This window comes from Marmota monax, unplaced genomic scaffold (genome assembly GCF_021218885.2).
Source record: "Marmota monax isolate L192 unplaced genomic scaffold, Marmota_monax_Labrador192_F-V1.1 WCK01_AAM20220418_F8-fsc00135, whole genome shotgun sequence".
Lineage (NCBI taxonomy): Eukaryota > Metazoa > Chordata > Mammalia > Rodentia > Sciuridae > Marmota > Marmota monax.
The window spans coordinates 417,694-442,363 of record NW_026694339.1 but is presented as its reverse complement, the minus strand read 5'-3'; the positions used below and the strand labels follow the sequence as shown (position 1 = coordinate 442,363).

General features: G+C 43.4%; 1 protein-coding gene across 3 annotated transcripts in view; it reads right to left on the bottom strand.

Moving 5' to 3' along the window:
- Window positions 1-24,036, bottom strand: part of Wt1 (WT1 transcription factor) — a 42,644-nt gene extending 18,608 nt beyond the window's left edge. The window contains exons 1-5 of one of the 3 annotated variants that reach the window (XM_046467515.2): window positions 23,887-24,036; window positions 21,984-22,106; window positions 21,464-21,566; window positions 11,666-11,743; window positions 10,593-10,643 (exon numbers count right to left, since the gene is read on the bottom strand). In XM_046467515.2, coding sequence (XP_046323471.1) covers window positions 10,593-10,643; window positions 11,666-11,743; window positions 21,464-21,566; window positions 21,984-22,106; window positions 23,887-23,896 — 365 coding nt within the window. In that variant the 5' untranslated portion in view covers window positions 23,897-24,036. The remainder of the gene's footprint in view (window positions 1-10,592; window positions 10,644-11,665; window positions 11,744-21,463; window positions 21,567-21,983; window positions 22,107-23,886) is intronic. The other 2 variants (XM_046467514.2, XM_046467516.2) reach the window with 2 other exon arrangements.
- Between the last annotated feature and the right edge of the window lie 634 nt (window positions 24,037-24,670).

Genomic DNA, 24,670 nt, shown 5'->3' with positions numbered 1-24,670 from the left:
AAACTGTATCCTGAGAAAATTTGCCTTTCCTTTTCTAGACAGCTTTAAAATGCATCAACACGTGTCCTTAGAAAGTCTGCAGAAAGAGAAAAATGTCCCTCATCTAACACAAATTATGAGCCCTCTTCTCACTAAACATGTGTACACTGAGGCTTGGCTTAGAAAAAAAAAACATAACTTTTGAAGGGGTAGCTTCTTTAGAAATGATTAATTTTGATGTTCCACAGGCACAAGAAGATTAATAAAAAGGAATTGAGGTTTTACAGATGAGAAAAACCAGAGCCTCCCTGAAATCCCTTATCAACACAAGAGGAAAAAAGAAGAAGAAAGAAAAAATGTAAAAGGAAAGAGAAAGAGACTTTCAAAGGCCATTCTCACTGAATATGAATATTCAGAAAGGAGACACTTCAGCCTGTGACTTCTCTCTCCCACCTCTACTTATTGGCCAGGTGGTCATCCCCCATCTTCACCTCTTGTCTTCTCGCCTCTGCAGACTTAATCAGACTTCAGGGAAGCACCTGGGGAAATAGCAAACACTCGTGCACCAGGACACAGAATCCCCCCGTCAAGCTCTCTGCATCCTTGATGCTTGGGGCTTATATATGAGATGCTTAAGTGCCTGATTCTTTTTGGTGTTGACAATAAACTTTGCTGCAAGCCTTGAGGCCCATCATCCCCTTCTCTAGCGTGCCAATTTCTCAGAGAAAAGAATGAAGAACTGCGTTAAGAAACTGGGCTTCCTAAAAGGTTAAACACGAGATGAGGCTGAACTCAGCACCACCCATAAATTATACTTGCCTTGAGAGAGAGAGAGAGAGAGAGAGAGAGAGAGAGACAGAGAGAAGAAGAGGAAGAGGAGGAGGACGAGGAGGAGGAGGAGGAGGAGCTGTAAGAACCCCAAGTCTAAACCAAGCTTCCAGAACTAACTACCTGTCTACAGGAAATACAAGGGATAGAGGCCCAAAGTCAGAGGCACCAAGCTCTTCAATTCGGATCATGGTACAGTCTACTGAATATGTGCTCTGGGCATATAAAAGGAGAAAGATAAAGTTTCTTTTACTAAGCCATCACAGAAAGTAAAAAACTAAAATAAAACAACCAAGTTAAACTTGAATGAGTTTAAACACACCCTCAATGTCTGTTTTCTAATAACTCATAGGTATCAAATTTCCTCAAAAATAGTCTACAGGAGAGAATCTGGTTTGTTTTTTTAACTTAGGACAGTTTGCCCTCTGTCTGTCCCCAGGTGTTTCATTTCAGTTTAGACCTTAAGAAAAAGATGCATCTGTTACTTTGGACTAAAACAATGTATTTTAGTCATTTTTCATTAAAAACTACACTACGGCAATGCTTCTATTTTGCTTTTTACTAAACATTTTCCCTAGGAACCTGGGAAAGCAGACTCCCTGCCTGCTTGCTCTTTGTTCCCATTCTCTCCATGTCTCATGCATCCCTATGGCACCCAGAGCTACAAAACATCTGGAGGGAAAGGGCACTCACCCCACTTCCACTAACTCTGACTTTTTAAAACTCTCTATTGCCTATTTCTTGTTATGCCCGCCCACATCCACTTTCCTTGGTAACAAAGCCCTTTGTTCCTTTTAGGGAAACTCCCCTCTTTAAAAAAAAAATTAAATATATATATATATTTAGTTTTAGGTGGACACAACATCTTTATTTTATTTTGTGTGGTGCTGAGGATGGAACACCTTGCCTCACGCATGCTAGGGGCGCTCTACCTCTGAACCACAACCCCAGTCCCTGGCAATTCCTCTCTTTAACCCCACCCCAGGCTCTAGAAGAGAGTACAAGACTAAGACCTGGCCAATCAACCACTATTTTCTCCAGTCACATGACCCACTGCAAGCCAATCAAAGACCTTTCCCTAAGTCTATTGTTGAAAAAGAACCAATAGAGAGGCATTCTTCTTGTCAGGCTGTAGGTGCTAAAATCAAAGCTGCTTTGACCCAGTGGAGCAAGGTTGCCTGAGATGGCAACCAGCACAGAGGAAAACAGACAAGAGACAGTGAGACAGTCTCATGACACTGTCTAAGTCCCTGAATCCAGACAAGGGTTTTAAAATATAATACCCACAACTTACTAAATTACCCCATTGACCCACACCAGTTATAACTGGGATTCTGCCACCTGTTGCAAAGTTCTGATTAATAATGTGCAATCTAGCCAGGCGTGGTGGCACACACCTATAATTCCGGAAGCTCTGGAGGCTGAGGCAGGAAGACCAGGAATTCAAAGTCAGCCTCAGCGAAATCAAGGTGCTAAGCAACTCGGTGAGACCCTGTGTCTAAATAAAATACAAAATAGGGATAGGAATGTGGCTCAGTGGAGTGCCCCTGAATTCAATCCTGGGGACCAAAAATTATTATTATTATTATTAATAATAATAATAATAATAATAAAGCACAATCTAATATTCAAAGGTAAATGTATTTTTTTTCAAAGACATATCAGAATATGAAACCTGTAAATGAGTACTGGTCCCTCCAAATTACCTTTTAGAGGATGCTCATTTCTTCCAACCATGCTGTTATTACTAAAGTCTTATTGTATTCCTCTTTTGAAATTTTCTTTATAGTCCTGGCTCATTCATCTTCACTTTCCTTGCAGCCACTATTTCATAGGAGCCACAATCTGAGTGGGTTAAGAGCTAAATCAGGCTCACAAGCCATCAAGCCCTCCTCACTGCTTGCAATGGTTCATAAACCTCCCACAACTGACCTTTTTCCTTCTATTTCACCTTCAAGACAGAGTCTTAGATCTAGTTTCCCACAACAGTTTGGAGGGAAGAGTCCAAAAAAACAACCCCTATGCTCTTTTCTGGCCCTTTATGCTTATAAGACTTTTAGACATGACTTTCTTTCTTACATCAATACACACAGACACAGGAACTCACAAACCCAAGGCCCCACCGTCAGATCGTACAAGAAGTATCTGGATGTCTTACTGGAAGTGGGGTGCTAGTCCATCCACTTCCTGGTTTCATCCAACTCACTGGGTTCTGAATTCTCAATGCTTTCACTCTATGGCCAGAGATTATTACTGGCTCCACCCCTAAGAACAGAGTCCCAAATCTATATAACAGATGAACCCTGCATCTCACACAGGAAAGATGGAGCCGGATCTCTGTAGCCTGGTTCTAAGAGGTTCCCATTCAGGTTGTTCACATCCTCTTCTGAGAAAATTTACTCCAACTACTAAATTGCATTTTTAAGAAAAAGCTCCTTCCTAAACCCCAAGATCAAGCACAGTGTTCTGAAGACGAAACCCTCTCTTGTTTCCCCAGCTGAAATGGAGCTCATAGGTGTGAGGAATCTGTGTAGATCCATCACTTCTGCTGGTTCCATGCTCCAAACTCTGACTTTTCACAACACAAGTGGACTGGGGATATAGCTCTGTGGTAGAGAGCTTGCCTAACATGCTCGAGGCCCTGGGTTGGATCCCTAGCACCAAGAGGCAGGTATAAATGAATTCCAGGTGAACAAACAAAGGAAAACTTTTGCAATAAATTCAAATGAATCACACTCATTCTTGAAGGGATTTTGAGACCAGAGGTATTACTGTTAAAGTCTTGGAGGAAATTCTACATATGGACATCTGAAAGAATAAGACATAAAAATATTGAGAACTGTTTTGTTCTTGAAGAAAGGATTCAAAAATTTTCAAAAGTCAGCATACTTCAAAATCAATTTTTTTTTGTACTGGGTATTGAACCCAGGGTCACTTAACCACTGAGCTACATCCGCAGCCCTTTTTAATATTTTATTTAAAGACAGGGTCTCGCTAAGTTGCTGAGGCTGGTTTTGAACTGGCAATCCTCCTGCCTCACCTTCCAAGCTGCTGGGATTATAGGCATGTGCCACCATACCCAGCCTTCCAAAATTAATTTTTAGATGTGATACAATCCATCCAAACTTCTATTTAAGTTTTTTTGTAAAAAAATAAACTTACTTCAGAATAGTTTCAGATTTATTGAGAAATTTCTAAGATAAAACAAAGCTCTCATAGACCCCACATAATTTTCCTCTATTATTAACATCTCAAATGAGTACAGTGTATTTGTTGCAATTAATGTACCGATAAAGAATTTCTCTTAAATTAACAAAATTAAATGATCTTAAAGAGAAGAGAGTCAGGCATGAGTGGCTCATGCTTGTAGTCCCTGCTACTGAGGAGGCTGAGGCAAAAGGATCACTTGAGTCCAGGAGTTGAAGACCAGTCTGTGCAACATATTGTGACCCTCATCTCAAGTAGTAGTAGCAACAATAATAGTAATAATAATAATAATAATAACCTCAGGAGCTAACAGCTAGAAATATTTTGAAAAAGAAGTACAACATTGGGGGAACTTTAGTATCAGATATTAAAATGGACTATGAAATTATAGCAAAGAAAACAGCTTGATACTTGGCAGAAAAGCCAGACTGATCAAAAGAAGAAAATACAGAGTCTAGAAATGGATCCAAGGAATTTAGTCTTTGGTAAAGGTAATATCTGAAAGCAACGAGGGAAGAAAGATAGCTCAAAATGGTCTAAGTACACTGTATAGTTGCTTGGAAATAAATCAAATTGGAATCCAATAGTCAAATAAATTCAGGATGAATTAAATGTTTAAATGTGAAAAGTTAATTTTTTTAAATATCAAAATTAAATAAAATAATACTTAAAAAAAAGCTGGAGTAGGAAAATCTTTTCAAGTATGATACCAAAGCCAAAAACTTGAAGCTATGAAATAAAACATAATTTTTACTGTAAAATTTTTAAAAGTTCTGACAGGAAAAAAGCCATTGTCATAGCTAAAATATAAACAAACCAGAGAAAAAATTTCTAGTACTATGACAAGCAAAAGAACTCTTATAAGCAAAGAATGCTCACAAACTAATATAGTTGCTATATGAACCAGCTTCTGGCTAAAGCCAGCCCACTTACCTACAGAGCCTCTTCCTTTTCACCTCACTTTGCTCCAGCAATTCTATCCCCTCCCATCATCGATTTTTCCCTCTTTTTGATCATTCCCATCAGCAAACAAACAAGCAAACATCTCTTTTTAAATACAAAAAAAAAAGTAAAAGCAAAACAATAAAAAACCCTACTATCTACCATCTTTTTTCCTCAGTCAACTAGAACCTCATTTTTTTGTTCCCCTTTGCATCAGAACTCTATGAAAGAGTTGTCTCCATATGATGCCTCTGGGTCACCTCCTCCCATTCATTCCCCCCGCCACCCCGCTTGTTACGGGGGACTGAACCCAGTGGCACTTAAGCACTAAGCCATATCCCCAGCCCTTTTTCATACTTTATTTAGAGACAGGGTCTTGCTAACTTCACTAAGTTGCTGGGGCTGGCTTTTTTTAAACTCACGACCCTCCTGCCTCAGCCTCCTGCTTCAGTCTTTTGCCCCTTCCCTTAATTCATCCAGAGGTTAGATAGTTAATAGATAAATGGTTCTAGCATTTTTTTCTCTGCAGATTCAATACACACCAAAATGTTTTAAAAACAAAGAGGTTATCTCTGGGTGGTGAGATGTCAGATGACTTTTCTTTTCTTCTTTATGTTTTGGTACTGTCTGAATTTTTTTTTAAGTGATAAGCCTGTGTTACTGTTCTAATCAAAGGGGGAAAAAGGCTGTTTTTATTTTGGATAAAGTCACCATCTTCGCCTATAAAGCATTCCTTTTGTGACTTTGTGTTAAAAATTAAGAGATGGAAATAAAGCTAGAATACATGAACTTGTCCACTTTCAGTAGAAAAACTCTTATGAAACAAGGCAGTAGCCCCTTATTTCTAAGAAACATCTGGATGACTTTTTATCAGTGTGCATTCTAGATCAATATTTTTTCTAGCTAGACGATATGATCTGTTCTTATAAATGATGAGCAGATAGTCTCACAAGGGCCCAGAGGAAGCTGAAGATATAAGAGTTCCAAAATTCTCCTTGGGGTAGTGAAGATATCCTCCCTCATCTGATGTCCCCTCTCCCCATGCGAGACACAATCACCCCTTTATCCACCATTCATAGCTTGATTTAAGTTACTGGGGGGTGGGGTGATTTCCTTCCCTGTATAATTGTATTTTCTAAATGTTCTATAATTTATATATCTTACTTACTTAATAAATACAAATACATTAGTTGAATACATGCCCCAAGAAAAAAGAGCGGGAAAGGCCAACAGCCAGGGAAGGTAAAAGTAGCAGCAGGAAAGTGAGTCATGAGGGCCAAGAAGCATCTGAATTAGTCTTCCTTAAGTGGGGGCATGGAGGGGGGATAGCACTAGGTCATCAGCTCCATCATCATGGAACAGGACTTCATTATTCCTTCTGGTAGTTAAGTCCGATACAAGGCAATAATAAAGAAAGAGCTGCTTCAACGACACACGACTTACGTGTTGCTGTTTCAAAGGGGGAAATCCTGCTGGGGGTGGAGATGGAGGAGTGCGCTCAGGAATGCGCCTGTTCACGGGACTGCTGAGATTCCCAGAACTGAGGCTCCCCACCTTTGCTTTGCATCTCAAGCTCTAGCAGCCACTTAAAAGCAGGCTATCTGCTTTCAAGAAGTAAATCTCCGGGACGGGTACCTTATGTTCACAAGCCCACAAGGGAAGGCACGGGGCTGCGTGTGGAGCTCCCGGCCAGAGGCTCAGCTATCTCTTTTGGCACAGGTTCTCAGGGATGAGACCATGTCTAGCGAGGATTTTCTCCAGATTCGACAGCCTTGGCCCTACCAAAAGGCACAGCTTTGTTTGCACCATACATCACTCACTGGGAGTCTTCTCGTTTTTCCTTTCGAGCATCCTCAGGTCAAATACTGTGTGTTCCCAACAGTCTGTGAACTTCTTGGAGCAGTGAAGGGACATTCATTTTGCTCAGCACTCCTTTTACATTTCTATTGTGTTCCATTTCCCACTCCCCCTACCCCAGTCCCCACAGAGTAACTTCCTCCTCTCTTTAATAACTTGGACCACAGTCAAGGTTGATGTGTTTCTCCATTTTGCAGGATATTTTCTTCAGAAGAGACAAAACAGAGGCCAACAGGGTAGCCAAGGCTTATTAGCAACCTTTGTAAATCAGCAACCCTTAAGAATACTCATAGAAAATGTTTTTAAAGAAATGAAAAGCTAACAGTACAAGGCTTCATGAATAGGATTCATAAAGGCAGACTAATCTTAGAAAAATTCCTCAGCAATTTCCCCCACCACGGACCTGCTTTTAAAATCTAATTTCATTTGTTTATGGGTGACGGAAAGTGGTTTCATGAAAGAAGGTTTCAGTATCTTCTTTCTGACATAAATTGAAAAATGAGATTCTTCCATTTGAGGTCATAAAAGTAGCTTTGATCCCAACAGACAAGCAGAAGTAAGAAAATGAGTAAAGCAGGGTGGGGATGTGGCTCAGTGGTAGAGCATTTGCTGGGCGTGCCTGAGGCCCTGGGTTCAATCCCCAGCACCAAAGGAAGAAAGAAAAAAAAAAGATGGAGAGAGAAAACGAGTAAAGGAAGAAGGAGGACCAAGGACTCAGTCAGTGGGCATTAGCAACTCCCTACCATATCATCCTCTACTTCAAAATCGTATCCTCACCCATTCCAGCACTGCTGCTGATATTTAATAAAGGTGTCTCCGTGCACTTACTTAGAACACAAGGAAACAAGCCTATTTTTTTTTGGAGTCACTTTTTTTTTTTTGAGTAGCTTTCAAGGAAAGAAGACATGAGCAAGTATTCAGTGGTATTTCATCTAAAGCATATAATATTTCATTAAAAATTAAGCATGCCTTATTTTCACAAGTGATATGGAAATTATGTCTTTTTTAAATTATGCTAAGCCTGGCATGGTGGCAAATGCCCGTAATCCCAGCAACTCAGGAGTCTGAGGCAGGAGGATCACAAGTTCAAGACCAGCCTCAGCAAGTTAGCAAGGCCCTAAGCAAGTTAGTCCCTAGGTTCTCTCTGGTACTCTCTCTTGCCCCCAACAAGCCAGTTTTTCCTGCTATAGCTCTAGCTTGCCACCATGATTTTTCCCATGTCAGGATACTACTAGTTAAGGATGAAAGCAAAAAGTTGTCTTTCTCTACTTCATGAAGTATCGTTTCATTTCCCAAATGTATTTTCCATATTAACCATGTTTGTATCATGGCAAAAGAAAGTAAATTCAGTATCAGAGGGAATAATGACTCCACCCTGGATTGTGTCTCTTCTGGGAAGAAGCCAGTTTTTCTACTGGAATTTAAGATCCACCCAAATTCAGTTCTCAGCTGTTCATGGGTTCAGAGGAAAGAGCTAAGGAGTCACCATCTTTGAGAGTAAAAAGAGGCAAAATGGAGTTGTGACACATCAGTGCACTGTAAAATCAGTCTAGTATGTCACAGCCAGTATTTTTTAAAATGATGTGGAATAGGGTACAAAAGATCAGCAGAGCAAAAACATATCATAAGGATAAATACTGCTTAGTGAAAATTTGTGCTTTGTGTGTCTATTGGAGCTCAGTGTAAAAGGTATTTCTAACTGTGGTCATAATCTTAAAGTCTAAGAAACTCTAAGGCCAGGTCCCAGAGTCAGGAAGAACTAATTCCAACATGGCTCTGCCACTTACTCCATGGACTGGGTTAAGTGGCTTAATCTCTCCAGCCTCATCTGGACATGACCATAGCTTTGGGGTGGAAAGTGGGTGATGACAGTAGTAAGGTCATCAGAGAAAACATGTAAAGCCCTACATATACCCTTAAATAAATGGGAATTCACAAAATGGAAGTAGAAATCAATTGACTTAAATATGTTCTAAGGGATAAATCTACCATGTAAGAGAAGATGTCAGAAAAATTAAACAATTGTTGACAGGTACAGTGGCACACACTTGTAATCCCAGGAACTCTGGAGGCTGAGGCAGGAGGATTGAAAGTTGAAAGCTGGCCTCAGCAATTCAGTGAGGCCCTCAGCAACTTAATGAGTCCCTGTCTCAAAACTGAAAAATAAAATGGGCTGGGGGTGTGGCTTAGTGGTTAAGTACCCTGGGTTCAATCCCTGGTACAAAAAAAAAAAAAAGTGGGGGGGGGGAGGAAAATAAAATTAGACAATTGTAATTTTTTGTTTTTATGTGGGACTATACATTGGGGCTATTGGATCCTTGTTCTAAAGCTTTCTGAATAAAGATTGTATTAAAAAATTTTAACTTCAGAAATCCTTCCAAGATGTAAATAGCCAATCAATGAAAACTTTTAGTTTTTTTTTCCTCTTACACAAGATTGAACAAAAACTATTTGCACTTTGTGCTTTCATCCTTATATTACAATTTCTGACTCCCCAACTAGTGACTAATATCACATATCTGAAGACCTTTAAAAGCATCAAAATTATCTCAACTCTGGAAAGATCAGGATTCAAACCATGCCAAGATTCCTTATCTGTAATTTTTGTAATTAAACCAACCAACCAACCCTGTAGTCCAGCATGCAGAAATTCTAAAATTTGAAACATACTTCTCACTTGGCAATCATGTTCTGTCTGTTGTTGGCATTTAATATGAGAAGAGTTACTAAGTTCTGAGAGAAGGAAAGGAAGGAATTCAGAAATACAGGGTGGGACCCGAAAAGCCAAGAAATGTAAAAGAAGCTGGCAGCAGAGGAGGCCAGAAGGCTAAAATTGTCAGCTGCCCCTTGGATGGAAGTGGGAAGAGAAGAATCCAAAGCAACAGAAGGCTTTCTACTTTGGAATCCAGAGAGAGGAAGTGGAGATTTGGATACAAGAGCAGAAAAATTGGAGTGGGGGTGGGGAGAAAGATCTGAGAGTTAAGTCTTAGAAGTTGATCACTGAAGGATGATCCAAAAAACAGAACTGAGCCAACAAAAGAAGGAAGAAAGATGCAACCTAACTGGTGTTTCAGCAGAGAAAATAAAACAAAACAAAATAGCCATAGAAATGCTCCAGGGTGCAGGTATAAAGCTGAAGAAGACACAAATGTTTGCGAATGAAAAAAAAAAAAAAAAGTCTTCACAAAGCCTGGCCACAGATTTAGGGTAAAAACTAAGTTCTCCTTGGGAGATTCAAAGGTAAAGAATTAGTCAAGACTGAAAGACTTGACTAATCTAACATAGGTAATGTCACAAATTTGGTGTTTTGTGACACACTCACAAAAAAATGAACAGAGTTCTTGCTGCATGATTTTAAAAAATTATTTCCCAAGCCAGGCACAGTGGCACACGCCTGTAATCCCAGTGGCTCAGAAGGCGGAGGCAGCAGGACTGTAAGCTCAAAGCCAGCCTTAGCAACTTGTGAGGCCCTAAGCAACTTAGTGAGACCCTATCTCTAAATAAAAAATAAAAAGGGCTGGGTATGTGGCTCAGTGGTTATGCACCCCTGGGTTCAATCCTTGGTACCCTTGGTACCAAAAAAAAAAAAAGTTTTCCAGGGGTATGCTGAAAAGAAACATTTCTACCTCCATTTGACCTGTAGCATGTCTATGATAAACATGAAGAGGCGGGGAGTAGGGATATATTTTCCCACCCCCCAGCTGCTCCCTGATTACCCATGTCAGTCCTAACTCCTGCATTGCCCCAGACGTCAGTCAACAAGGCCATTGGTCACTCACTTGCTCTGCCCTTCTGTCCATTTCACTGAGCTGGAGCTCCCAGTAGCAACTCTAGAAGAGAAGAAGAGGTGGGAATGGGGAATGGAGCATGGGGGCTCTGGAAAGCCCCCCTGATCCCAGAATCTAATGAGAAACCACGGAATACACGGAGACATTGATGCTAGCTGACTCATCAAGAGTGCTGAACTAAGTCCCCAATCCCACTAGGCCAGTAGTAGGATTTGGAAGGCACTGGAGAGAGGCTGGACAGAGCCTGGGCTTTGGAAATCTCTGGACAGATCTGGACTTGGAATCCCAGCACTACCACTTAGTAGGATGTGAACCTGGGAAGTTACGTGACTCTCTGAGCTTATAAAACAGGTAACTACAGTACCTACACCTCATAAGGCTGTTAGGAGAGAAGCCAAGGTAACCTAGGAAAGTACCTGCTACATCACAAGCACTTCATGAGTGTGGTATCCTACTGCCACCTCCTCAAGACTTGTTAGAAAACAAAGTGAGATCTTTTATTGCTGAAAGCCAGCCCCACCCACCTGTGTTCCATCCTTCCTTCATTTTTAGGTGCAAGGAGAAGCTCGTATGTTCGGCAACTGAACTCTCTCTATGGTGGCTGTATATTGTGTGTGAGCAAAACCTGTTGGTGCAATTAGGTATGAGCACATCTGACTTTGGATTTTCCAAATCATCCTCACACAGATACTAATTTGGATTCTGGATATTTTACATGCAAAGCATTTCTTGGTTAAGATAGTATAATGGTTAACATCTGTGATGCTGCTAGCCAAACATTAAACAAGGCTGCATGGACACAACCTTGCAGAATTTTAAAACATTCAACAAGGAGAGACCATATTAAATGTCTCCAATATTCTCAATTCCCTTAGTCCAGACAAAACATCCCGTTTGTGTTTTTGAAAATTTAATGAACACAGCCCACCAACTGGAGGACAGAAGAAAACATTTTAATGCTACATTTTTCTAAAACTGTACGCCCTTTGTAAGTTATAAGCACCTTTAAAATGACTTGAATAGGTAGAAGTCGCTGTTGAAGGGCAATGGAATAAAAACCTTACCCCTTTAAGGTGGCTCCTAAGTTCATCTGATTCCAGGTCATGCATTCAAGCTGGGAGGTCATCTGATATAAATTGTCACTGTTGGAAAACACCCAGAGTTAGAAACATATAACTATGCACACGTGTGCATGCACACTCACAAGCACAAATACAATTGTCTTCAAAAGCAATGGAGTTTTAATCTGTCTTTACAGTGCAAGCCTCTGCATTTTCCAGAATGACAGAATATGTGTGTCTGAAATTATTTTCATTCCATCCCACTGATTTCTGAATAGTTATTCACTTCACACACAGCAGAAGGGATGTGAGGGTAATTTGGAAGCTTTTTACAAAACCTTAGTATAGCAAACACTGGCATTTCTAAAGAGGTATTAAACCTTGGAGGAGAAGAGACTGAAGGGAAGGAAACTTTGAAAGGCAACACAGGCTGGATAACTCAACATTAAAGTTAAAAGCCTGGAGCTGAGAGTCAAAAGACAGCAGATTAATTATTCGTGAAAAGGCCATTAAGTTGTTTTAATCAAAAGGATAAGTATCATGTGGATTATGAGGGCCTGAAAAGTCCGAGTGATGGGTGATGGATGACCTAATACACAAGGATGTGACAAGCCAAAGAAAGAGGATGATAAACTTTGTGCCCAGCTGAAGGAATTATTCTCTATATAAGTTTATAATCCTGGTACGAGTCAAATGGAGTTAAAAAAAAAAAAAGAAAAAAAGCAGTCAATGATTTACATTAAGATCCCAAAAGAAAAAACACACCATCATGCAAACCAATCAAAAGCCTTTCTTTCTCCTTTATGTTTATCTTATTCCTAAGAAAATCAGCACATAAATCAATTACCAGAAATCTGAATTACTAAGACCTATTGAGATTAAATTGAGGCCAGGACTGAAATGGTTAATCATGAAACCAGAGACCCTAGAGATTAATGGTTTGTCTGGAAACCTCACGTCTAAACACATTACAGGAGAAAATGTTCACTCTACCTTCGTGGCAGAAGTGAAAGAAGATAAGCAGCCTTCAATATCTACCGTGTGATATCAGATCCCAAATCCTGGACAATCTCCGTCTTGTCATGGCATTCCTTTCTGAATTAAAAATTAGTGTTGCAACTGAGAGGGTTTGCTCAGGCCAACTGAACTAGGGACTTGTGGAGGGGTAAGAGAAATTCCAGCAACATGGAATAAATGAATACTGGGCTCCCTCTGCATAGCTTGATAAATCATGGTGGAGTCCATCTGACTCACATATAATCACTCTGCAAATTATTTAGAACTCCTTGGTGTTGGGCACATGGGATAAGGAGGAAATCAGATTGCAGGAGGGAACTTTGCATATGAAAAGTGAAGTGACTTCAAACTCCAAGTATGCATAATTTCATTAGTCAGCGTATATCTGGACCCCATCATTCATCCCCATGTCCAACTGGCTATTATGCTACTACAATATCCTACATATCAATGAAAAAAATGATTACTTTCTCCTGCAGCTTCCCTGTTTGCAACAGCAGCCCGTGCTGGTCTGTGCCACTACATTTCGCAATTCCACAAATTCTTGCTGTAAGGCTGGTGTAATTAATTCCTGAAGGACCCCAACTTTTATTAGAAGTGCCAGCCTGCCGCATTTACCACAGGAGAGTTTCTTGAACTTTCTTTGGGCTGACAGTTCATTAATAAGCGGCCTCCTCCACAATCTTTCCACTGGTTTTTGTTCTCCTGCACCTTTTCATCAAGCAATCCATTTATTAATCTTGCCATTAATCTCAGCCAACAGGCATTGTATTCCCCAGGTAGCTCTATATTTTTGTCACTAATTTTTAAAAAATTGTTCACCAACTAAAATCACTCAGCCCCAGCTGACAATTTTTCTAGGCCCTTTGGGGATGTGGGATCTTTCTGAAATTATTTAATCTTTGCATAAGATGAAGAATATGATAGGAAAAGATGATGAGTGACAGAAGTTTATGCACAAACCCAAAATATCTAACTTTATGATTCAGAAACTTTCTCAGACTTAAAAGCACAGTCCCACTGATTCCAAAGGGTCTCCACATAGGAGGATAACAAGAAAAAAATATATTTTAAGGCCATTTCCTTGGTCCCCAGAATGCAAACTTTCTCAAATACAGGGTCTATGTCTTAAATGTGTATTTATCTTCCTAGTGATTGCTTAATAAATGCTCTGTTCTGCATTGTCCAATAGGATAGCTACCAGCCACATGTAGCTACTGAGCACTGGAACTATGGCCAGTGCCATACACTGAAATAATATTTGGGCTAGATTGGGTTAACTACAACACTTCAAAATTAATTTTATATGTTCTTATTTTAATGTGGTTTTAAAGTGCGTAATGGCAAATTTCAAATTACATGAATGGCTTGCATTATGTTTCCATTGGATGGTGGTTCTTATAAGTTTGGGGACATCAAGCAAAGCACAGTTCAGCTCTCTGAACCTCAATATTCTGATCCATTAAATGGGAATATTGATCTTTCAGTCTAACTTTTATAGGGATATTCTGAGGCTCAAAAAAAGCAATGGAGGCTGGGGTTATGGCTCAGTGGTAGAGTGCTTGCCTTGCATGTGTAAGGCCCTGGGTTCAATCCTCAGCACCACATAAATAAATAAATAAAAGTATTGTGTCCATCTACAACAAAAAATGTTTTTTTAAAAAAGAAATGGCTCTTTGAAGATGATACAGATAATTAATATAACTGAATCTCTTCTAACCTATCAAAATTTGCATAGCACTTACATACATCCTCAGTATCACGCATAACAATTTTGTGACATCAGCATAATTATGACCTCCATTTATGAGATGAGAACTGGACTCTGAAAAGTGCCTAGTGCTGGCATGCTTGATGTCCCTCAGGCATTACTTGGCCTCTGAGCCTAGTCCTCTCACTACCACTTAAATAATACAGACAAGAATCTGGAGATTGAAGAGAACATGCTCCAGGAAATGTTCTGACCAACTCCGTCCCCAGGAAGGCACAATGGTGAAAGATGCCCAGGCATCCGCTTCAGTGAACTAAGGTCCCAAGAGGAACCCCACTTTGTGATTCAAGTTGTCCTGTAAGCTCAGCCTGCAAACCCCGAGAAGGGGACAGGAGGTGGGGATAGCGGGTGGGAGAGAAGGACTTCCAGAAAATCCCCAGGCTACTAATAGGTTTCCTGAGATAGGATCGGAGCTCAGTTTTAACCACATCCTGCCTTCTGCTGGCTGGGGCTCCACCATGGCTCAGTCAGTTGGCCTGGCTGGCACAACCTTTCCTATGGAAGTCAATGACAACAGTAACAATAACTGCTGCCGGAGAGAGGACAGAATGTGAACTTGGGCTAAAAATACCAGGCCTAAGCATGCTTGGGCTCTGATCTCCTTGGGCAATCGATCAACACCCAGCTCTCATCATGGAAGTGCACAGAAAGAGATAGCACTGTTCAGGGAATTTATGGCCTCTCGCAAATAAAAACCTCTAATTATAAAATGACCACTGTAGGTGTCGACTATCTCATTCCCAGAGGAGATCAGATAAGCAGGTAGTTTGGCTCACGGTGACCACAATGGTGGTCACGTAGGCATTTCAGCTTGAACTCTGCCTGTTTGGAAGTGAACTCTGAAACTGCAGGCTGCCAAAATATATTCCAAAGTCATGGGATCCTTTATTTTTTAAAGTAGATCTTTAAAAAAAAAAAAGTCACTTGTTTCCTATGTTAAAAAAAAATGTTTGAAGTTAGAAGCAAGGGAGAGAGGAAAGAAACTACTATAACTGGGATTAATGCAAGTTGGAGTAAAATAAAAGGAAGTCAGTCTTAGCAAAAAAGGGAACTTAAAAGGAAATCAGTAGTACATCATATAGAGTTTGTTTTGGCCTGGACTGCAGTATTACTGAGTTCTCGACCTCTGCACAAAAAGAAAGGAAGGAAAAAAAAAAAACAACCTCAGCTATTATCTAGACCAGGACTCCCCCACTCTTCAAATGCACGTGTGATCCGAGCACATTTTGCATCATAAGTGTTTACTATGTTGGGCAGGACAAGAAAGAAAGGTTCATGTCACCATTGGACCACAATCTTTCAGCCTTGCTGAGATAGGGTTTCTTCTGCCACATGATTGCTAGCTGTTTGCAAAGTAGCATCTTGGTACTAGAAAAGTTTCCCCCACTGGATCAAAAAAAAAAAAAGTTGAGATAACTGTTTTCTGTGATATGAATTCATGATGTTTTCCAGTTTCTGCTATCATGGCCCTGTTCCATACTAAGGGAAAGGCCTCTGCTGGTTTACCTCTACCTACTAATCAAGGTTCATGCTAAGGCTGCATGCAGACATCCACATGGCCCTTTCCTGCTCTCTTCCCTCCAAAGCATCTTGGAAGCTGCCTGCCTGAACTTTCTGCCCAGCAGGCTACAGTGAATAATTATTTCATAGTCACTTTCTTGGTATTATAATTTCTCTCAAGCTCTCCAGCTAACCAAGAGAAAACCCCACTGGGGATGTGATTTTTATTAATAAACACTTGGTCAGCACAAAAATTAACAGAAATATTTGGAACTGATTTTTCCTTATCCCTGGAGACAAGCTCAGTTCAAGCCTGTGGCTTTGATAACACTATCTACCATCAGGCAAAGTATTTGAGATCTTCCATTTTGCCTACCTGTGTGGAAGGCAAATAGTAGTATTGTACTAGGTGAAAACACCAAGTAACACTCACATGGGTGCACATGAAAAGAGACGTTATTAATTATGCCTTTATTTTCTTAAGCACCGGTTGTCATCTGATTTATGTCTACGTCGGAGGCCAACCCAAATGGTGAGTGGTGCACTTCCCATTGACCTGCAGATGCTGAGATTCCACAGAACCCCTATGGCTGCCATGGAGGTTTCTCTCATATGAAAGGCAGTATACTTCCAGAGTTGAAGCGGTATTACCTGATAAAGGGCCAAAATAGAGGAAATGGATATATCCTCATTTATCCAGCACAGTAGCTAAAGAAAGATACACAAAGCTAATAAAGGAATAGAAGAGAAAAAAAAAAACAGAATGTCTTTTTAAAAATCGGTGTGAATGGGAATATGCTTTAAAGTCCAGAACTTTTCAAAACAGCTCGGAGGATCAATTCATGAAGTAGGCGCAGTAAGGGCTCCAAGGACAGCAAGCAAAAGAGAGAGAAGGGGACTGGAGAAGATGGAGCAAAGGAGGAAAGAAGGGAAGGTTCAGCTGGCTGCCTGGTGAGGTGATATTCAGTGAGGTTGGACTTCACTGCCCACCCTCTACCCCCTGGACATCAATGGGGTCTGCCCTTCCTGGGACCTTGCTTCTGGACAAGCACAAAGTAGTCAGTCCTCTTGGGTCAGATGAACGGACAGAAAGGTCCATGCCCTGGAATTCTTTAGGTGCCTGTACTGAGCTTCTCCCCAGTAGTTCATGCCCATTGGTAATGAGAGAGCTGGAGTGGTCTGGAGTTTGAAAGACAGCTGTTTTATGAGTTAGGATTTCAGGAGAAAGCTCAAGTCCACTTCTAACAGTATTCACCAAGGAAAATGCTGCCCCTAAGCCACTAAGAGCTTTCTAGGGATTGTAAAAGACTTTCACAACTGTGGGGGATAAAGTCCTCCAGTAAGACCCAGGACAAATTCTATCTTCAAAAAGAGAATGGCACTTATCCACATGGGTGCAGAGGGCAGGAGGATGGATTCTGAAACCTCACTACTTGAATCTGAACAAGAAATCTGTCCCTTACTGTGTCACACTGGGGAGGTTCACCTCTCAGGGCCTCAGCTTCTTCCTCTGTAAAATGGGAGTGATAACCCATTGCTGACCTTGACTTGTTTTTATGGGGATTAAAGAAGTGTTAGGATTTGTAAGGTGCTTACAATGAGACCTGGTGCACAGTAAATCTGCATAAGCATTTGCTCTTATTATTTACCAGCAAAAGGTGAAGGCATGGAAGTAAGTATAAAGGGATTATCCAGACAAAGAACACTGAGTGGTCCAGCATTTCTTGGTGATTCAGAGCACAGACAATCTTCGAAGTTATAAAGACTGAGAATCAAATCCTGGTTCCAATTCTCACTTACTATATGACCTTGAGAACGTCAAATTGAGTCTAATTTTGTCATGAGTAGTCAGAAAGGCTAAATGAGGGAACTGAAGAAGCCCTTGGCAGAGTGCCCAATAGCACACAGCTAGCATGGCTTATTATAAGGAATCATGCTTTCATCCAGCTGTGGTCACTGGGTTCCATAAAGGCCAGCACCTGGTTTCAGAAGCTTTGGTGACGTTTAGACAAAATTGCCCACCTTAGTATTAGAGGGCCAGGGGCCTAGGTCAGATGGATAAGGGAAACCATTTCCAATCACTTCCTGTGAGTTGAGTAGGGGTATTTTCTATTCGTTGCTGTTCATATTCACACAATAATGTGAGCAGCTGTGACTTCTCAGATCTGTTACCTGAGAGAGAGGAGAGAATTATGCAAGGGACAAGGAAAGAAGCGGAACTTTGAGATTTCTCAAAGTAAATTCACAGTGTACACTGCTTATTTTATATCAGATATATGCCACTGCCACCATTTCAGGTTGAGAAGAAAAAGAAGAGTCCAAGTCTGGGGAGACAAAAGCTTTGTGTGGGGGAAGGGAGAGGAAATGGTGGGGAAAAGCTGAGCAGTCTGCCTCAGGGGGTCAAATGCAACAAAGCAAACAAGATACAAGCAAGTCTTTCCCAAGAGGTCCCAATTTTAGAAAGAAAAAGGAATGGACCCAGGGACTAGGAGAAAGAACTAATGAATATATAAAATTCAAAAGGTAAGCCATTGGACAATTAAAATTTCATCTTATTTTCTATGTTTTTCAAACATGGCATTCACAAAAGCATTTAAATACCCTTCAAATTTATTTTAGAATAGGAAAGAAGAAAACCATATAACTACAGTAATGTTGGTGCACAGGCCCAATTGTAAAACATCTGTTTACCTATTCATTCATCCTTAGTACATGGGAAGGACATGATTTGGAAAAGTGATTGGCAATGTTGTGAATTTAGATTGGCTGGAACGTCAAAGATTCAAAAGCACATACTTTAAGGGAGCAAATTTTTCTACAGGGGTCACAAATTCTTTTTTGAGATGTTTCTACTGAGGAAATTTCTATAACAGAAGAAAACTGTAGGATAGAATTCATGTAAAAACAAAACCAAAGAAAGTTTCTTAATTATATAGAAAGAAGAACACCTTCTTCTAGTGGTCTTCAAATATTTCTAAAAGATGAATCTAACAAAATTGCTTTCTATAGTGACCAATTAGAAGCTGGATTCGAAATGTGAAAATTTGCCAGGCATGAAGCATATGCCTGTAATCCCAGCAGCTCAGGAGGCTGAGGCAGGAGGATCACAAGTTTGAAGCCGGTCTCAGCAATTTAGTGAGTCCCTAAGGAACTTAGCAAGACCCTGTCTCAAAATAAAAAATAAAAGGGGGCTAGGGATGTGGCTCAGTGGCTGAGTGTCCCTGGGTTCAATCCCTGGTACCAAAAAGAAGAAGGGAGGGAAGGAGGACGAAAGAAAGGAAGAAATGAAAGAAGGAACGAACGAAGAAAGGAAGGAAGGAAGGAAGGGACGAAGAAAGGAAGGAAGGAAATTTGTATATAAAATACAACCAGGGACTAGGGTTGTGCTTAGTGGTAGAGCCTGTGCTTAACATGATCAAGGCCCTGGATTCAATCTCCAACACCAAAAACGAGTTTGTTTTTTTTTTTTTTTTTTAAAAGAGGAGGAGGAAGAGGAGAACAAACAAACAAAAACATCTGAATGACCTGTCTACTTCCACAGTAGTCACAAATTCAGCCCTAAATCAAAATCCAACTCAGGGATGTGGTTTGGAGAACTACCATTAAACCACTGGTTGTGATTACTTTATCCTGGGACTCTTCTGTATAGGCTGCTCAGCTTCTCTGATGGGCCCCCTCCTAGAGTCCCACAGAGTTCAGGCTTGGCAGAAAGAGGAGCAAGGGATATGCATGTAGCAGATCATCACTACTGCAAAAGACATCAACACCTCCTAGTCCTCAAATCCCAAGGAGATATGGAGCCTTCGTCAACAATGCCCACTCCTATACAGGATCTTCCTCTAGCCTGGGGTTCGACTTGGGGGAAAGTCCATATGGTGCCAAGGAGAGAGAGGTGGGCCAAGGTGTTCCCATAGGGAACTATTCCAACTGGTCCCTTTACAGCTACTAAAATAACAGCAATGACACCCGGGCAATAAACAGGATTAAGCAGCTTAAGAAGGATGTCAATGGCCCAGGTGCCACAGTTCTGCTAAGGTAAGGGGTTTCAGCACAAAATGGATGTGAATTCTGTAACCATTCAGTGACTTGACCACGGAGAGGAGGCCTAGATGGCAGGCTTGGGGTAGAAGGTGGGTCTGCTGGTCCGTGATGCCAGAACAAAAATGGTTTCTAGCTAGGGAGGGAGCAAAAGCAGGGTGTGCAGGTGTGACTACTGGCCTCAGTGTGACCTTTATCCATTTCTCTGGCTCTCCCAACTTCTCCCCCCCCCGCCAAAAGATCCTATTAGATATGTCAAATTTTCAGATAAAAAGTAAAGGTTTTAAGTCCGCGTTCTTCAGGCGTCAGAAACAGAAGAAGCGCGACCTTATACCTTTCTAGAAACTTTTAGGAAACGATGTCCGGGGTGAGAGAGTCAGACCAGTCCCAGGCACAATCTCAGAAGTGCAGCTGGGACATTGGGATGCGCTGCTGCGTACTCAATAACAAGGACGCGCCCCTCCTCCACCTGCGTGACGGGAGGTCCCCAGGCGCGGCCATTCCCCCACCCAATCTCCCAAGACAGGCGCTTTTCCTTCCTTCATTACCTCACTACCTCCTTCCCTTGACGTCAGCCCCGGGTCTCCGAGCGGAGGGGCGGGAGGATGGGGATGGGTTTGGGGGCAGTCGGTGTCAGGATCCCCGCAGCACCCGGGGAGGGGAGGCTATGAGGTAATGCGCGCCCAATCCTGGGCCACAAGGGCAGCAGCGAGGACACTTTCCTGCCCCCGCCCCACCTTCCCGCCCAGCGCAGGCCCGGGTGTGCGCCACAGTTACTAGGCAACCCTATCAGGGACGCGGGATGCCGGCCAAGTTCACCCAAAGTTGAAAAATAAATTTGGGGGAAGAGAAGGATAAAGGGCCTCGGGGGAGGAACTTAGAAGGGGGGTGCTGGTCTTTTGCCTCCAGCGAAGAGCAAGATGGTGTTGCGGGCTGGAGCAAGGCACAGGCAAGGCCCTGCTACGTATGACCCGATCATCTTGTGGCACCCATGCTGGGGTCGTGCCCCAGCGCACAGCCACGACGACGCTGGGAAAGAAGCTTACAAAGTATTGCAGGCCAAAAGTCTAGTTGGTTGGGTGGAGAGAAGGATGTGGACCACCGTAAGTGCCGTCTAAGTATTCTGGCCAGTATGGCCAGAGGGCGAAGGGGAAGAACAGAGAGGGGTGGACTCCCTGTTCAATCTTTAGTACCGAGGAAGTTATAAACCTCCCAGGAAAGAGTCTTTTAAAAAACAACTTCTCTGGAAGTGGCACTCCTTCCTCTTTAGTTCCATACAGCAATTGCCCTCATTTATATCCAAAACAAAAAACAACCAGGAGACGAGGGAGATTTGCTTTTTGGCCAGGTAGAAAGGTGAAGGGGTCTTTTGACTCCAGAACCCTGCATGCCTGCAGCCAGTGTTGCCCGGTATCTGATGTTACGGCCACCTGGAGAGTTCCCAGGACCCATCACACTGCTCAGCAACTTCTTACCTGCTGTAGGGCGTCCTCAGCAGCAGGGCCTGGCTCCCCGTGCAGCTGTCGGTTGGGGTATGGCAGCCATAAACCGGGGGCGGCACGGAGTACTGCTGCTCGCCTGAGGAGAGAGCCAAAGACAGCAGTTTGAGCGCGCCCCACGAGTGCTATGGACAGCGGGTAGGGGACAGGGCATGCTGAGCTGAGGGCACTGGGGCCTGCATTCTGGGGCGTGTTCATTGAGGCCGCCCAGATTCTAGCAAGCTAAAAGCTTTACATTCCCATAGCAGTCAACGCGTGGCGCGAAAAAGCTCTCGGGACAAACGTAGACTTGGTTGAGCGGCGCTTTACTTAACGCACTTGGGACGGAAGGAGAGACCATCGTTCTAAATGATGAAATTTGCCTAATTATTCCTAAGATTCCTTTGGATGTCCTCTTTTCTCTTCCCCAACTTGCTATGGGTTGAAAATTCGGGAATGGGGCAATTGTCTAGAAAAAGTGTGTAAAGACCCACACACATCATTGCCACTGGCTTACCCAGAGATCCCTGCTGGCCCATGGGGTCCTCGTGCTTGAAGGAATGATTGGGGAACTGCGCGGCATGGTGCGAGGGCGTGTGGCCATAGCTGGGCGTCCCGTCGAAGGTGACTGTGCTGTATCCTGCAGGAGAAGCAGAGAAGAGAAGCTCAGCGTCAGGGAAGCTCTTGGGGAGGTAGGGATCCTGGATCTGAACCAGAATCAGGGCGGAGGGATGCCCCACCACTGAATTCGGGTTCACAGCAGAGGATATAATTCCGCTCCACCTGCCCAAGACTTCCCGGCGGGACGCCGAGGCCCAAATCCTGGAGAAGGATCTCCAACAGGCTCCCCATTCGTTCCCAGCCCAAACGCTGAGCTTCCCGCTGTTTCCCAATGTGTTTATGCTTTTGTCTTCCACAGTGACTGTCGCTTTTAAACCGAACCTCCGACGGCAGATTAGGTATAAAAACCTGTCGCCTGGTGGGCGGAGAAAGTTGTTCTCCCCCAAAACAAACCTCGGTTCTCGCGCAGGGGCAGCATGGGCGAGCGAAATGAATCTGCTGGGCTGACCCCGCACTGACTCTGAGCTGTAAATCAGGGGCCCGCGCACCAACTTTCATTAATTACTCGGAGCCAGTTAAATGGCCTGCGTTTTAAATGGGGGGAGTAATTACCGAGTAATGTTATCTGTCTGGGCTGCACAACCGACACCACAACACCCAGGGCCCTAGGGAAAGCTGGGGCGGGGGGGGGGGGGGAGTGAGGGGGGAACGTCGGCCCGGAAACCTTAACCCCAGACCCATGTCCCCCTACCTCTCTTCGATCCACTTGGCCCCCCCTCACACCACGATCCACCTGGCCAACTCCCTCACAACACCGACCAAAAGACGGGGTTCTTTCAAGGTGGTACTATATACCTGGTAATATATCTCCCTTTCCCTCCATGGCAGTGCCCAGTTTGCCTACCGAGAAACTATAGCGTTCTTCCGTGTCCCTCAAAGATGAGAAAAGGAATGTGGTGTCTCAGTTGGAAAATGTAGGCTTTTATGCTGTTATTAAATTTGCTTTAAACCTATTCAATCCACCCGCTTTTTGAAAATTGTTGGTGCCCCCGGGGGGGGGGGGGGGGGAAGTATCCTCGCTAAAGGTCACTCCTGAGACCTTTCATCTATGCTCAAGCTCTGAAGGCTGTGACCTGAGGTTCAAAACAAGTGGCAAGGAAGTGGGGCAGGACATTCACATTGGGGCTCCCTCCCTGCAAGGCCACTACAGCCAGCCCCATGTCTTTTCAACTGCTCTGGATCTTCAAACCTCATAAAATTCCCAGGACTGAGGCAGGGCAAACGGTTCCAATTCCCCAGGGATGATCAAGATTCTGCAACAAGTGTCCAAGAAGACTTGTTCAGGACAGGGATTGGAGGCCAATTACCTCCATCTTTGGAACACAGTCATCCACCCTCCCCCCACTCCCCAAAAATCGAGTCTCTTTTGTTCACTATGGGGCAATAAAACACAGCTCCCTTCCGTGGTGTTTCAGAGAGGGATGGAAGGAGGGAACGAATTGGAATCACCCCGATGGTATAGGTCAGGCAAAGATTGGTGCCAAAGATTGGTGATTTAAGAAACCACCAGCTTTTATAATCTACATGATCCTGGAAACCTTCCATTTCTTGCCTGCTGAGTAAGGACAGGTTAGCCCCCTTCCAGTTAGCTCTGGGGAGTGGGTGAGCACGCTTAGGCTTCCAAGAACTTCTTTTAGGGAGCGGAGGCCTGGCCGTTTGAGGCCTACAAATCAGCTTACAAACGAAATTTGGCTCTGGGTACCCATTTTTGCCCAGAGGGAAGGCCGAATTTCTGAAAGGGCCTTTTTAAAATGAGGAGGTGGAAATAAAAGCGAGAAAGAAATTTTCTATAGACAAACCCTTCTCCATTCCTGAGCTGATGAGCAGGCCGTGACCCGAGGCCCACGCGGTCTTGGGAGACTGGGTCCTCAAACAGTAAGTGTGTGGCAGGAGCTGCGGGTCCCCGGGTGCAGCTTCGGCACGGCACCGACTCCGTGGTCCAGAATCGCACCGGCCCAGGGATGCTGGTGTCCCGTGAGGCTCCCTAGTCCCCCTCCCGGGAGGGACACCGACCTCTCCGCCAGCAGAGACCAGTCTCGAACCACCACCCCCTCGGGTTTTCCGGGAGGGGCAGTGATGAAAGCGCCTGCTGAGCTGAAGGAGGGCTGTTTTAATTAGAAGCTTATCGGACGCTGGGCTGATTAGAGCGCACCGTGCCCGGGCCCTGCGCTGGGGCGGACGAGGAGAGCGGGGGCGGGGGCTGGAGGAGGGACAGCTGCAGCCGGGAAGGAGCAGCGTGTTCAAAGGCTCCTTGTACAGGCCTTGAAGGGAGAGGCCCAAGCAGCCAAGGTAGCGCCTTTCCCACGGTTAGTCCTAGCCCGGGAAGGGAGCGCAACCTTGACCGCTGGGAGAGGCGAGACGCGCTCTGAACCCCTCTACCCCGCCCGCGGCTGCGGAGGATCCCGGGAACTGCCTTGCCCGCGGAGCCCTGGGGAAGCTAAGGGATAGAATGGACAGCCAGGAAGGTGCTCAGGAGGCTGAAAGTGATAACCACAGCGGTAGTGGGATTGGGAACATCTTTCCCCCAAGAAATACCCTGTCCTGTGTGACCAGAGGGGGGCGCTTTGACCCTCGGGCGTAATT